This window comes from Trichomonas vaginalis (genome assembly GCF_026262505.1).
Source record: "Trichomonas vaginalis G3 chromosome Unknown ctg_13, whole genome shotgun sequence".
NCBI classification, from domain to species: domain Eukaryota; phylum Parabasalia; order Trichomonadida; family Trichomonadidae; genus Trichomonas; species Trichomonas vaginalis.
In genome coordinates, this window is record NW_026529101.1 from 1,316 (window position 1) to 15,337 (window position 14,022).

At 33.9% G+C, this 14,022-nt stretch overlaps 8 protein-coding genes and 8 pseudogenes across 16 annotated transcripts, besides 1 other annotated feature; 5 read left to right on the plus strand and 11 right to left on the minus strand.

Annotated features, from left to right (window-relative positions):
- Nucleotides 1-14,022: part of a mobile genetic element that runs on past both edges of the window.
- Nucleotides 306-744, minus strand: TVAGG3_1062290 (annotated as a pseudogene). Its single transcript has one exon. A coding segment is annotated over exon 1 (439 nt).
- On the plus strand, nucleotides 835-1,308 carry TVAGG3_1062300 (uncharacterized protein; the record flags this gene model as incomplete). The annotated part of the gene is made up of 1 exon (XM_051256046.1): nucleotides 835-1,308. The coding sequence occupies one exon, from the start codon at nucleotides 835-837 to the stop codon at nucleotides 1,306-1,308; it is 474 nt and encodes a 157-aa protein (XP_051076713.1).
- Nucleotides 1,598-1,756, minus strand: TVAGG3_1062310 (uncharacterized protein; the record flags this gene model as incomplete). Its single annotated transcript, XM_051256047.1, has 1 exon — nucleotides 1,598-1,756. One exon carries the CDS (start codon nucleotides 1,754-1,756, stop codon nucleotides 1,598-1,600), a length of 159 nt encoding a protein of 52 aa, XP_051076714.1.
- Nucleotides 1,810-2,424, minus strand: TVAGG3_1062320 (annotated as a pseudogene). The gene has a single exon. A coding segment is annotated over exon 1 (615 nt).
- TVAGG3_1062330 (organellar and viral DNA polymerase type B) lies at nucleotides 3,355-4,293 on the minus strand (the record flags this gene model as incomplete). Its single annotated transcript, XM_001292451.2, has 1 exon — nucleotides 3,355-4,293. The coding sequence occupies one exon, from the start codon at nucleotides 4,291-4,293 to the stop codon at nucleotides 3,355-3,357; it is 939 nt and encodes a 312-aa protein (XP_001292452.2).
- On the minus strand, nucleotides 4,707-5,617 carry TVAGG3_1062340 (annotated as a pseudogene). The gene has a single exon. A coding segment is annotated over exon 1 (911 nt).
- TVAGG3_1062350 (ATP binding) lies at nucleotides 5,637-6,047 on the minus strand (the record flags this gene model as incomplete). The annotated part of the gene is made up of 1 exon (XM_051256048.1): nucleotides 5,637-6,047. One exon carries the CDS (start codon nucleotides 6,045-6,047, stop codon nucleotides 5,637-5,639), a length of 411 nt encoding a protein of 136 aa, XP_051076715.1.
- On the minus strand, nucleotides 6,879-7,585 carry TVAGG3_1062360 (annotated as a pseudogene). The gene has a single exon. A coding segment is annotated over exon 1 (707 nt).
- TVAGG3_1062370 lies at nucleotides 8,071-8,632 on the minus strand (annotated as a pseudogene). Its single transcript has one exon. A coding segment is annotated over exon 1 (562 nt).
- On the plus strand, nucleotides 8,650-9,252 carry TVAGG3_1062380 (annotated as a pseudogene). The gene has a single exon. A coding segment is annotated over exon 1 (603 nt).
- TVAGG3_1062390 (uncharacterized protein) lies at nucleotides 9,387-9,659 on the plus strand (the record flags this gene model as incomplete). Its single annotated transcript, XM_051256049.1, has 1 exon — nucleotides 9,387-9,659. One exon carries the CDS (start codon nucleotides 9,387-9,389, stop codon nucleotides 9,657-9,659), a length of 273 nt encoding a protein of 90 aa, XP_051076716.1.
- On the minus strand, nucleotides 9,719-10,333 carry TVAGG3_1062400 (uncharacterized protein; the record flags this gene model as incomplete). Its single annotated transcript, XM_051256050.1, has 1 exon — nucleotides 9,719-10,333. One exon carries the CDS (start codon nucleotides 10,331-10,333, stop codon nucleotides 9,719-9,721), a length of 615 nt encoding a protein of 204 aa, XP_051076717.1.
- Nucleotides 11,304-11,647, minus strand: TVAGG3_1062410 (annotated as a pseudogene). Its single transcript has one exon. A coding segment is annotated over exon 1 (344 nt).
- Nucleotides 12,222-12,542, plus strand: TVAGG3_1062420 (uncharacterized protein; the record flags this gene model as incomplete). Its single annotated transcript, XM_051256051.1, has 1 exon — nucleotides 12,222-12,542. The coding sequence occupies one exon, from the start codon at nucleotides 12,222-12,224 to the stop codon at nucleotides 12,540-12,542; it is 321 nt and encodes a 106-aa protein (XP_051076718.1).
- Nucleotides 13,118-13,270, plus strand: TVAGG3_1062430 (protein of unknown function, DUF4107 family; the record flags this gene model as incomplete). Its single annotated transcript, XM_051256052.1, has 1 exon — nucleotides 13,118-13,270. The coding sequence occupies one exon, from the start codon at nucleotides 13,118-13,120 to the stop codon at nucleotides 13,268-13,270; it is 153 nt and encodes a 50-aa protein (XP_051076719.1).
- On the minus strand, nucleotides 13,427-13,860 carry TVAGG3_1062440 (annotated as a pseudogene). Its single transcript has one exon. A coding segment is annotated over exon 1 (434 nt).

Genomic DNA, 14,022 nt, shown 5'->3' on the forward strand with positions numbered 1-14,022 from the left:
TCCATCTCTGTTGGGAGTTTATTTTAATTTTCTCTAAGAGTCTCATGAAAACCTTACCAAATGTTTGTGTAAGTAGTCTCTGTTTGGTTCATCTAAAGCTTCGATGTTAAAGTCAATGAGTCTATTGCCTGACTTCACATTCCTCTTCCTATTTTCTTCATCTTTCTTTAACCATCTCTCACCTTCTTTTGGTTTGTCGTCAATGGAACGAATGACATTATTAGCTTTGCGAACTTGTTCTATAGCACTTTTAAACATCTCTCTTCTCTGTTGTTTCAGTGTGTCATCTCTCTTTCGTGTTTCACCAACGTTTGCATTTGTTATGTCAAACATTTCTCTTCTTACTTCATGTGGTACAGCTCTTCTTGTTTCACCAACGTTTGCATTTGTTATGTCAAACATCTCTTGACGAACGTCATGTGAAAGAGCTTTACGAGTATGACCAACGTTTGCATTTGTTATGTCAAACATTTCTCTTCTTACTTCATGAGGTATTGAACGTCTATGATATAAGTCAATAGCAACGTCATTTAAAGGAAATGCTCTTGCATGGACTTCGTCCTCGCCGCGTTGCGGCTTTATGAACTCATGAATTCTATCATAAGTTATTTCACCATTATAGTCATTGAGGATGTCAGCGAGTGCCTTTTTGTTTGTTGTGTAATGCTTTGCAACATCTATATTAGCTTCTGTAAGAAGTTGTTTTATTTCCGAGTGTTCTAACTTAGACAACTTCCGATACATCTTTAGTAGGAAATAAAAAAATATTTTTTGAAAAAATTAGATTAGATTTTTTTAAGTTATTTTTCAAAATAATTTAATATTTTTATTTTAATGAAACACATGCAAGATTGCAAGTTCTTTTCATACAATGCTCTCGCTACTGCCATCAAGAATGAGTTCAATGGTGCTTCAAACGTTAATGTTATCTTTAACAAGAAGTTTGTGAAAGAATCTAAGTTTGGTCAGTATGTCAGACCATTAGCTATTGTCATTGACCGCAAACGTTATACTTCACAAGAGTTAGCAGTAGTTTTGAAACAAAAGGGTTTCTTCGTGAATGTCAAAGATACTCATTATACTATTATAAAGAACTCCAACATTGACTTCTTCAGTATTGCTATGAATCTTTCCGAACAGAAAGAATATAAGAAGGGTGAAACAAATGTGAAATATTATTCTTCATCTCTGAAAACAATAACGAACAAAGATGTTATACAAAAGTTCTTACCAAAGGTTGAAGAAGCTTCTATTGACATTGACGAAGGAAGTGAAATGGTTGAAGAAATTGACCCTGACGTCATTTAAGCAAAAATATATTTTTGGTTAGTCTTCATATCGATATTTTACAACAATTCCCCAATGTATAAACTTTTCATACGCTTTTTCATAAGCTTTATATACCTTCAGAAATTTTGCATAATCTTTAGAAGCATTTAGATATTGTTTAAATGCTTTGTATGTCTTCAGAAATTTTGCATAATCTTTTACATGTTGTTCGTTCTCTTCTTCTGTCATGAGTTCCGAATATTCTAAATTCATGTTCTTTCATATGAGATAAAATTTTATAAAAAAAATAAAATTAGCTTAGATTTTTTTATTCTTCCTCTTTGAAGTTATCGAAATATTCTGTTATTTTTTCCTTCAGTAATGTTAAGTCTTCTTTGAATGTAAGTATTGTGCAACCTTTGATGTCATAGTGTGTTTGAGGAAGAGTATTTTTGACAATTTCCTTTATTTGCTCATTCGGTGTCATTGAAATCGGTAAGTTTTCACGATAGAACCAGTTTCTGTCAGATTTGTAAATCTTAGCAAGGTCATAAAAGCTTTTGTTGTTTCTTCTGACTAAATGCAACATAACCATATCTCTTCTTCTTCTTTCTCCAACTCTTCAGTATATATCATATACTTATAACTCTTTTCCTTTCCTTTTGGTACCGAACGTGGTATTCTTTTCTGTATGCTTTTGTCTTTGGATTCAATGACTTCATCTTTTGCTTGAAGTTTCTTTTCCATCTCTCCACGTTCTGCTTTATATAGTTCATCTAACATCATGAAAATATAACAAGCATAACGAGGTGAAGCCCACATTGCTACAGCATTTACTAAAAGTCTATGAACATAATAACCTTTCAAACCAGGAGCCAAATTCTTGCGATTTTCGTACGGAATCTCTTCCCTCGGTTTTCCGAGGGAAGCAATCATATGAGGAAATTCTTCTAAAAGTTCTTTTGTCTGTTGGTTTTCAAACCAATGATATGCTTGCTTTGTAGAACGAAGAGCATTCATTATACTTTGCATTTGGTACATGTCATCTTTGACTGAACGAATGAGACGTAACTGTTTGTTATACTGTATGTATTCGTATTCTTCATTTATGGCTTCATGAACGATAGCAGTTGTTGTGTTCTCTGTTGTTGACATATCTGTCCTTACATACAAAATAAAAAAATAAATAAAAATAAAACTAACTTTATTTTTCTGTGTTAAAGAAATGTTAAAAATTCAGGGTTACATATGTGAAAAGAAGTCACGAACAAATGAAGGTCATAAGATTCAGCACATAATTCTGAATTGAATGGTGTGTCATACATGTCAAGCCGTCAAGAATTGAAGGAGATACGAGGCTATAAAGATTTTGGATATTTTCTGACACACACCCTGAGGGAAAAGTGACAAAACACGACGATAGAAAAAAGTGACAAAATTGAGAGAAAGTTGTTTCCCGACCAAAATGCAATCATGTTGAAAAAGTGACATTTGTAAAGTTAGACGATAGGATTTCCTGAAAAAGTGCAAGACTTGTTCTGAATCAGGACAAGATTTGTCTTGAAAAAATACAAGACTTGTTCTGAAAAAATACAAGACTTGTTCTGAAAAAATACAAGACTTGTCTTGAATCAGGACAATTGTTCTCAAATTTGAGAACTTTACAAGAAAAACTGACTAAAAAGTGCAAGACTTGTTCTGAATCAGGACAAGATTTGTCTTGAAAAAATACAAGACTTGTTCTGAAAAAATACAAGACTTGTTCTGAAAAAATACAAGACTTGTCTTGAATCAGGACAAAACTTTACAAAATGTAAACTTTACATAACCGTTTCTATCGTACATGATATTTAGTTGACATTGTAAACTATCTTCATGTAAAGTATGGCGGTTTGAAACCGTCGGGAACCTTCACTTTTTTGACGAACTTTCCGCAGCAATTTTTAAAATTTGTGAAAACTCAACGGTTTGACACGTGCCATATGTCATTTTACTCAGAATTTTGTGCTGAATTCAGCAAAAATAATGTTTATGTTAGCATGTTAGATCTAACACGTTTTCTAACCTCTTTTCTAACATAACTATTTACAAGCGTTTTACATGGTATATGTTGCGATGGTTCATGACTTTAAACAGTTTTGTAGCTTCTATTTCTTCTTTTAGTACATCGAATGTTTTAACAATGCCGAAGGTTTCTTTATATTTCTTCTTGACGTCAGATAGAAGGAAATCGTCAGCAGTTGGATAATTTTTGTTCAGAAATGCTAACATGTCCATTTTATCTTCTGCTGGCTTTTCTACTTCTTTCTTTAAATCTGCATAGTCGTTTCTCATTCTTTCTATCTCTTTGACGGAGTAGTTATATTTCCTCATCGCTGCCTTACATTTTGAACATTGCGGGTTCATTTTTGCGTTATACATTGAAATTTGACCTGCTAAAACAACTAAGGCGTCAATTGCTCTCTTCATCTCAAACATAGCGGGTCTTAGTTGTTCGTTCCATACTTTGCCTCTTCTATCTTTATCTCTTATTTCCCAAACACATTCAGCAACTAATGAAACAAAGTTATCGTAGGTCTTAAATTCTTCAGATTTATATATGTCAGAAACATTCTTATAAACCATGTCGCAATCTTTGTCCATAACTTTATGGTTGCAATGAAAACCAAGGAATTCATAATTTACTTTACGTATGAACTTCTTTATTTCTACTGAGTCAGTTGTTTTGACTTCAATTTCGTCGAATTCAGGAATAGTTAGTTTTTGTTGTTGGATTTCAGGCAATTTGGGTAAATGGTCAATAATGTCCTGCATTTCATAAAGATACTGTTCATTTGTTTCATCTTTCGCACTACAGTCTAAATTACTTGTTAAAAGTTCTTGCTTTATCTTCTGGATTTTTGTTTCGAAAGTATATGAAGAAGGAATGAAGCTTTTCATCTCTACTAACATAGATGTTGGATTCATGACTAACGAGTTTGGTGCTGTAGTTTGAATTGTTGTTGTGCCGATTGTTGAAATCATATCTTTACATACAAGATAAAAATTTTTCTTAGAAAAAAATTAGCGTTATTTTTCTTTCATAAGGAAATGTCAAAAATTCATGATTTTCGAGAGTTTTAGACCATGTTAGAAAAGTGGTTAGAAAACGTGTTAGATCTAACATTCTAACATAAACATTATTTTTTGGTGTAAATAAATGGTACCATTAATGATATCATGACTGTTCTCATTCATGTCTGATTTACATCTAATGAAAAAGTTTAGAAGAATTTTCTTATTCTTTCTGGCATTTTTTGTCTTTCCAGTACTCCCGCTCTAATGGTCCCAGATGTGTTGGCTTTGACTCTCTCAAGTTCTTAGATGGTATAACATCTTCAACACCTCCTTCATATCTTACTTTATAAGTGTCATCGTTTGTGTTGTAGCCAAGTATTTCAATAACCACTCCTCGCTTTGCTTCGTCAATGGTTTCAGCAAGTTTGCCATTACTACTTTCAACTAACTTATGTCGAGGGTAAAATGCTATGGAGTCGTCAGCAGCTTTTATAAGATATCCATTACCTTGTGTAGAGTCTACGATATAATAGTTTCTACTTAACCTTAAACGTTTCTTTGTCAACGGTTTGTCGTCAAGAACTACACGAACTTTTGTACCAGGAATGAGGGTAAATTGTGTTGAATTTCTGATATTTTGTGTTTGGCTTCGTTTCTTTTGTATATACTTTTCTTCTTGTTGTTGTGTCATTGAATTTGGTGTATGTCCTGTTGTAGAATGTGTTGAGGAATTATATACTTCGAGAAAATGTTTCATTGTTTCTTCGGTAAAGTCTCGCTCTTGATTTAAATCTCTGAGCGTTCTTATGAAGCGGTTTATGATGCCGAGTATGTTATGGTTATGGTCTTCAGTAGTGTAGTGAGTTATGTTATGCTTAATGAGAAATTCTGTGATTTCATTGCTGAGGTATGCACTGTCTTGGTCTGATGTTAAAGTACTTGGGTTATGTTCTGCTACAAACTTTTGTAAAACTCTTAACACTTCACGAGTTCCTTTATTTTTCATTGGATATGCATATGCTTTACGAGTGTTAACATTTATGAAGATGAGGAATGGTTTATGTCCTCCTTTTCTGCTTTGAATGAGAGTGTCAAATTGGTATGCGTCAGGAGTGTTGGAGTAAATTGGTAAAAAGTAGTCGTAAGGGTTTATTTTTGTTTGATGTACAACATTTTTGTCAAAGAACCTTTTCACTTCAGCTCTGTTAGTAAATCCCCAACTCTTTGCAGCTTCATTGAATTTCTTAAATGACCTCCATGGATGTTGTTCGAATACTTCTTTCAAGCTCATTTATGTAAAGTTAAAGATTTTAACCAACTCGTATCCAAGCGTGCATTGTTATATAAGGAGGCATATAATCTTTTCCATTACCTGCTGGGTCTGTAATACCAGCTACAACATGTGTATGATTTCCTGCAGTTCCACAGAAAATACCTGTGCTAACATCTTTGGGGTCAGTTGTGATATCATATCTATGCATTCCCTGTCTATCCGAACCCGCTGCAAGATTTGTATAACCTCTTTTTGTTATTGAATGTGAATGGTTTCCTTCCACAGATGTTCTTCCACTGAACCTATGCATATGTGAAGGAAGGTTTTCAATACCTATTTTCTTTGAACCTCCCATCTTCATTGACTGAGTATTAGTGTAGAATGGAAAACTGTCAACTATTTCATACCATCTACCACCAAATAAAGTGTTTGGATTTATTGGATTCATAGACGTATAAACAGCTCCTATAGGATATATTAAATCATATATGCTCATAACTCTATAAACATATTCTAAAGAACTTATGTCATTAAATACCATTTGGAATGTATCTCCGGATGAAATGTTGCATTTGTTCCACTTTTATAATGTAATGTTAGTTCAATAGAATTATCCAAGAAAAATTCAAAAGTATCTGGTTGAAGACCTCTAACAAATTCAAATGGAGTTGCTGGTTCACCATTTATAATTTCTGTTGTAAATGTCATTGTATCTGGTTTCGAAAATTTCTTTGTTAGTTCTTCATCTACATAAGTTTTGTCTGCTTTCTTATCTAACATTGCGGGTAGTTCATATGCTTCAAAGTTTCTGGCATGACTTTCAATGTTCCTGCAACTCTTATCTAAACTGTTAAGAGTATCTTTTACGCTTGTACTTGGATTTTCTAATGGTGCACTTGAACCAAGGTCAAAGTTCAATATTATGTCGTCTGCTCTAACAGTAGTGAAGGATTTATGTGTATGGTTCTTGTCAGCTTTACTGTCTAATGTAGCTTGAAGTTCATTTATATCGGAGATGTTGTGTTTATGAGATTTCAAAACTTTGTTCGTTGCTTCGAGTTCAACTTTGTCAGCTTTACTTTTAATAGCATCTTCAAACGTTATTTTTGCCTTAACTCTTAACATAAATCTTGGTTCAACTAATACACCGTTAACATTGAAAGTAGAGGCATAAATTTCACCGGTATAACCAAATGCTTCTGGTGCTTTAGCTACATCATACTGTACAGTACAGCTTATGTCATAACCTTTAGCACGAATGTATTTATATCTTCTTTCATTAACATTTTTTGTCTTCGCTTCATCACTTCGTGTTAAATATCCATGGTAGTCCGTTATAATCTGTTCGTCTGAAGTTATATAATGAACATGGTTCTTATCTGCTTTTTCGGCTAATTTCTCATTAACATCATTCACTTCTAATTCAACTCTTCCGCCAGAACTCTTATTATCATTAATCTTTTTCATTAATTCGGTAATTACGTCATAAAGACTATATTCTGTTTTCGGTTTTGTAAATAATGAGTCAAAATTTCTTTTCATCATTACATCGCTGACATTAATGATATCACCAATTCCTTTTTCATTTATTCTCTTCATTAGTTCTGCAATAATGACGAATATATAATCTGTTAATTTATTCTCTTCATCGAGGGTTATAGAATGTTTTGAAATTGAATCATTAACTCCTCTAAATAAATCAATAACTTCAGGATACACGTTTTTAATGTCTTGAATAACCCGACCAGTATCCTGTTGTTCATGTTCTTCGTTCCCGTCGTTACGTGGTTTTATATCTCTAACCATCATCAACGCAGCCATAACCGGAGGGTTTGTTGCTACCTGTTCGAAAATCCGTCCGTTATGTATGGTATATCTAAATAATTTCTTTGTGTTTGTTAAAACATTTGAAACAAGTCTTTTAAAACCATCTACAAAATTTCCTGTTTCACCTAATGTTCTTGCAGCATTTACAAGCTCACCCATTCCCGCTTTTGACCCCAAAAACGTCCATATTGCATTTATTTCACTCTGTATAGTTGTCCATTCAGCGAAACTAACACCCGCATTCGCTAAGCTGAAAATGAAACTCAGTGGATCGAACTTAATTCCACCTTCTTTTTCAATTTCAACGAACTCACTAACATGAGATTTTAAATATTCTTTCGTTAAAATTGTTTTCCCCGATGTTATGTCATTAACGAAACTATCACCGTCAAAAGTTAACGAATTCAATTTCGTCGTTGATGCTTTTATTTCATACACCGCTTTATCGATAGTTTTTGGCTCACCTTCTTTAGAAGCATATGAAACATTAATGAATGAATTATATGTATTCGTGAATGAGTTAAAATCAATGATTTTCATTAATGACGCCTTTAATGATTCATTAACTGTTGAATCCCTTAAAGTAATTAATGAACTGTCATGGGCTTCGCCCTGGTCGCTTTGCGACTTTATGAAAGGTACACTGCAAACCGTCGAGTTTGGATCAAATGCTGTAGTTGGTGCAGGAATATTAATGATATAAGTCATTAAATCATTAAGTGACGTAAATAATGTTGTCGTTTTTGATTTAATTTCTTTAGCATCTGTTATATATGGTAATTTTATTTCTGTAGTTTCTGAATTAAAGATATTCGCTAAAATGTTTTGTAAACTGTTTTGAACAGCAGTATAAACCGTTGAATCCGGAACTCTTACGATTTCACCGTCCTTAATAAAAGGCATTGCACATGGTGTAGTGCTTGGGTCAAATCTTTCGGGATTATAATTCAACATATATTCTAATGCTTCATATACAGACTTATATACTGTTGTGTCGTTCTTCATGACAACTTCACCATTTACAATGAATGGCATTGTACATGGAGTTAAAATAGGGTCAAACTTTTCATAGTCCTTCCATGTTATGTATTTCTCGGTATTTCCATCACTGATAACAATATATTTGTCAGTAAGTGTGAGAGAGTATTGACCAAAATATAAACGTTTAGCTCTGTCAGCTTCATACGCATATGCAGCAATAGTCATATTTTAATGAGAATAAAATGTTGTTCTATTTGCAAAGTACTGACCCAAACGAATACGGAACAGTAAAGCTACAAACAAACTTAGGTCTTCAGAATGAAGCGCTTGCTTTCAGAGTTGTTGACTTCAATACTATCGCAACTTTTGTCATAACAGATGAAACAGATTTCATGGAGTTTGAAATAGATGGAAAGAAGCATGAAATAAGATTTCACAATAATGTAGAATATAAGATGGAAACATTAGCTGGAGTGTTAAATGCGCTCATAAATACTACAATAAACAAGGAGAACGAAGAAAACTTAATGAATGTTAAACTTATTGCAGGAGTTTTGAAGTTCAGTTATGCGAAGGAGTTTAAGATAACACGAATGAGTCATAGAGTTCAATTGCTTCTGGGAGCATACCATATGACATTTCCTTTGAAAAGTATTGACAAAACGATTGAGATGAAATCTGTTCCATACGTATGTTATGGCAATTGTTTATACATTGAGTCAAAAATAGCTAATGTCACAGGTATTTCAGGAGTTAATAGTAAAGGTTCAGTAGAATATAAGTCTTTCTGTTATGCAGTCAATTCAATGTTCATTCCAAACGTTCCTGTCATAGCAACTCATTTAGGTAAATGGGTTCGCATTAGTCCTCATAATTTGAAAGACATGCAATTCAGACTAGTTGACTTTCAAGGAGAGCCTGTAGAACTGAAGGCACTAGTGCGAATGACTGTTGAAGTTGACTTTTTAGAAAATATTAAATGCAACAGCTTACAAGAGAACTCAGAGCTAAAAATATAAAGTATGAATGTTATGTATTAGGTCATGAACTTTGGTTGTTGCTGTTTGATGAAACAAATGAGTTAGTTATGTCAGTCAAGAGAACAGAAAAAGGCGTCAAAGGCGCCGAGCGCAAAGCGCTATATTGTGTTAGTGAAAACTGCACCAAGTCAATAAGATTAGGTTTGCATTATGAAGATGAGTTCGATACTGTTGAAGAAGTTTTGGACAGATATTACAAATTGCTAACTTGAATTTTTTTGACTGACGGCGCAAAGCGCCAAGATGGGCTCAAAGAGCCCTCCTGACTGCTTTAATTTACTAAAACATATTTCAAGCAAAGCTTATAGTAAGTAGATAGTTTTGTATACTCGTTCGAATATTTATACTTAAACTCAACTCCTGTAGTTCCTGGTGTTTCAATGATGCGGATGTTACCTATTTTCATGAATGGTGGCGTTTGACCACAGCATTCGATTTCAGGGTCGAGATAGTCAATGACACATTGTTTCCCTGTTATTCGTGAGATAACATTTTCAAGGTCCTCCTTTGTTAGAATTATTTGGTTCTTGCTTATAAGATTTGTCAAAAGCTTCTTATCGTCTTTGAGTAAAATTGTTTGGTATAACTGAAGAAGGTAATGGTCTACGTTATCTGAAGGATTTGTTTGAACATTTGTGTAAGGGTTGTCGTTGGCTTCTCTTGAAAGAATTTGGTCCAGTGGTGGATACTCTAACTTAACATCTGATGTAGCGTTAGCGTTTGAAGCTGAGTTTAAATTCACGGATTTCAGCTCTGGTTCTGGCTCTTTCAAACACTCCGAACTATAATTCTTTATGACAATATTGTTTGTCGTTCGTGAGTCAACATTTGATGTTGGTTCAATTGGAACATTAACGGCACCAGCTAAGATGGATTTGCTTCTCATTTCATATAGAATAAAAACCTTTTATATGTATGAAATGAACAATATACTCGACAAGGGTTTGAATGTAAAGCTAACGAATGAAAATATTGTTGAATTCACTGAGACAGGAGCTGTGTATAAAGATGTAGAACTACTGAACAAAAGAGCTAAGGGAAGAAGCAGGAATATGAACAAAGGGTGGAAACCTATAAAAATTTATGTCAATGATGGCTCAGGAGGTTCAAACATAAAGTATGCAGAAAGTTATAGAGTTTATGCTCTCAAAGGTGAAAAGCCTTCATTTAAGAACAGCTATTCTAACGCATATCCTCAAAAAGCTAACGGATGGGGAAGTGGATGATATGAATGACAGCAAAAATATTAACAGAAATGGCGACAGAGATGCATGGAATTTGTTTACCATCAGTCAATTGAAGGTTAAACTTTAAAACAATGTTGGTCGTTCCCATGGAATATTTTTGACTTTAATGGTATTAGTCATGATATGAATCTCAAGGTATGAACGAGGAGAGATGAGAGACTTATATGCTTCCCAAATTTCTTCAAAAGGTAATGTTATACCTGACTGTTTCCAAATGAGTTCAATGTCATAGCGTGAGAAACCTTGAAAGATAACGAAGTCAGTTATGAGACGTTTTATGTTTAAAGCAAGGAAACGCCATGTTTGCATAAGTATTGCTAATACAGTTAAGTGGTAATGTCTGACTTTAGTTATGATGTTAGCTAATGGTGAGTCTGCTTTTGACACTAAACCTTTTCCGGCGAAGTCGTCACAAACGAGCAGAGTGTTTGAAGGATACTTTTTGAAGGGGTATTTTGAAAGTTTTGACAGAATGTAGTTGTCAGTCGTTTCATATCGTAAACTCCTGAGTATTGACGTAAGTGGTGTTTGTCAATAATTCTTTCCATCTCTTCTGAAGTCTTTTGCATTCCTGACTGTATGAACTCTACAATAGCATAATATTTCCTCTTACGTCGAATGTAACGTTGAAGAAATTCAATGAGTTCACTGTCTGGAACTTTAACGACAGAGGCTTGAACTTTTGACATAAATGTTTTCGCTGTTGAATCCATAGAGTCTGAAGTTGCTGATATAATGATTTGGTCATAGTAAGAGTCGTTTCCTAAACGCTCTGTTATGAGTATATGACGAATGAGGTTGAATGTCTTACCTGAACCCATCTTTCCACAATAGAAATACACACCATTTGAACAGAACTCATAGTCCTTACTGAAAGGAAGAATGAGAGAACTGTTGAGCTTTTCACTGCTTTCATTCATGTCTTCATCTACGTCATGTATTAAATGCTTCATTTTATCTCCATTAAAAATGCAAGTCAGAAATATTCAGAACATAGCACCGAGTCTAACTGACAAGAGTATAAAGATATACTATGAACACGTTATGATGAAACCTACCAAAATTCAAGAAAGTCAGTATACTTATGAATATCCAAGACACTGGGTAGAGTATGTAGGAGGTGAGAAAGCTATTGAAATAAACAAGTTAGAAGTATTCCAGCAGGAAGAACAATATTATTGAAGAACTTTAATGTTTTGAGGTATAATGATGAAACAAAGAAGCAAGATAGTTTTCCTGTTGCTGTGTATGTGAACCTAGACACAGGAGATGACATGAAAGTTTTTAACACAAAGCTTCAAACGGTAGTGAGAGAACAACTGACTGGGAAGGACATCCATTACCTTCAGAAGTACCATAGTATATAATTTTGAAACAAATGCAATAGATTTTAAAGTCGTCTCTGCAAAGAAGTCAGGTTTTACATTTAATGAAGCAGATGTATATTCGAATGAAAACTTCAAAGCTATTGCATGGTTAGATAATGACGATTGCTTTAAGAAAATATTTAAATTCAGTGACTCAAAGATGTCAATAGATGACCTTCGTGGAATGTTACCATCGACGTTTACAGTAGAAGGTTCAGCAGGATTGCTTACAAGATTGTCAATTGGTGGTATTTGGTCTCGTGAGAACATTGTTATAAAATCCAGTATAAGTGAATTTGCTGAAGAATCTATATTATGTCTTTCAAACTACATGTATTCGCCGCCGAAGCATTATAGTATAACAAACTTTGTCAGTAAGTTTAACATAAGACTTGTCGAACCTTCTTCAATGAAAGATGTTGTGCTACCTAAAGATGGAAAGGATGGACTCATTATTGAGATGATTTTAATAGCATATTAAATGAGCTTGTTCTTGAAGGTCATTCATGATGAAAATAACTGTTGTAGAAGATGTTAGCAATTGTTCAGACATTTTGAAGCGTATAGATGAGATAAGAAAGAAGTTTATGAATGAGAATGTTTATGTTTCATTGACTTTCTCCAGTAACGAGAACTTTTATGAGATAATATTGAAGAGAGATGATTTTAATATGGTGTAAATGGTAGCTTGGGCAGCTTTAGGCGCAATGGGAACAAAAAGCATTAGCATTTGGAGGCAAAAGCACTTGGGGCTTATGACGCAGTAAATAAAATGAGTGGAGAAGGGTTTCGAAGACATTAGATGCAAATAAAGGAAAGATAGGAGGCTGGGTTGCAAAGAAGTTAAGATTAAATAAAATAGGGCTCATAAAAAAAGCATTCCAATTTGGTTGCGACTGCGTCAGAAAATGCTTTAGGAAAGGACGATGAGTTTGCAAAACACGCAAAAGACTTTAATGACCAGATGAAAGGTGAAACAATGCATTTAAATAGAGTTGATGGAACTAAAGAAAATGTTTCTTCTCCACCAGTAGTTCTTCGTATGGTCCCTATGGAATGTATGGAAACCCTTACGAAAGACCATTTGACCCATTGACTGGTGGAAGTAACTGGTATCATTACGGACGAAGAAGAAAGACAGTCAAGTTGGAGACAGACGTGAAGAAAGCAACTAAAAAGAAACCAAGGAAGAGAGTTATAAAGCAATGAATTCAACAGGTTAGAAATGAGGTTAGAAAACGTGTTAGATCTAACATTCTAACATAAACATTATTTTTGTGCTATGTTTTCATACGTGTGAGGGTGGTGATATCATTAATTTTAAGTTTATTTTTATATAAATGACAGAACAAAAATAAAGCATATCTACTCAACAGGAATGAGACCCTTACTGACTATGTATTCGTTTAATGCTTGATGAAAACAATGGTACATATTATCGTATGGGTATACACAACGTCTGTTTCCATCGTCGTCGTATATGTAGAGCTCAAATCCAGTCCAACCTTCTTTTGACAATATGTAGCTTTATTTAAGTATGCATTTATGTAGATAAGGCAATTTTCTTCATCGCTCCAGAAATAATTTTTCGTCATTGTTGAAATAGTTTTCGTTCCTCTACGTCCATAAGGAATGTATGCAATGAACTTTGCGTCATAAGGGATTGTAATATATTCAGGGTTTCTTTCATCGTCAATGGGTCTGTCTTTGTTAAAATGCATGTTTCTCAGTTTTACTTGAGTTTTGAATAGTTCACGGAAACGTTCTGGGAAAGAGTCATAGTAAATGTAGTCGGACATGTCTTTGTAATGAAATAAAAAATTTAAAAAAATAAAAATAAGGTTATTTTTTATTTAGTGAGGACGGTAGTGAAGTCGTTAGTGAAGTCGTTAGTGAAGTCGTTAGTGAAGTCGTTAGTGAAGTCGTTTATGTGTCAGATGGTTTTGTAAATATTTAAGGTT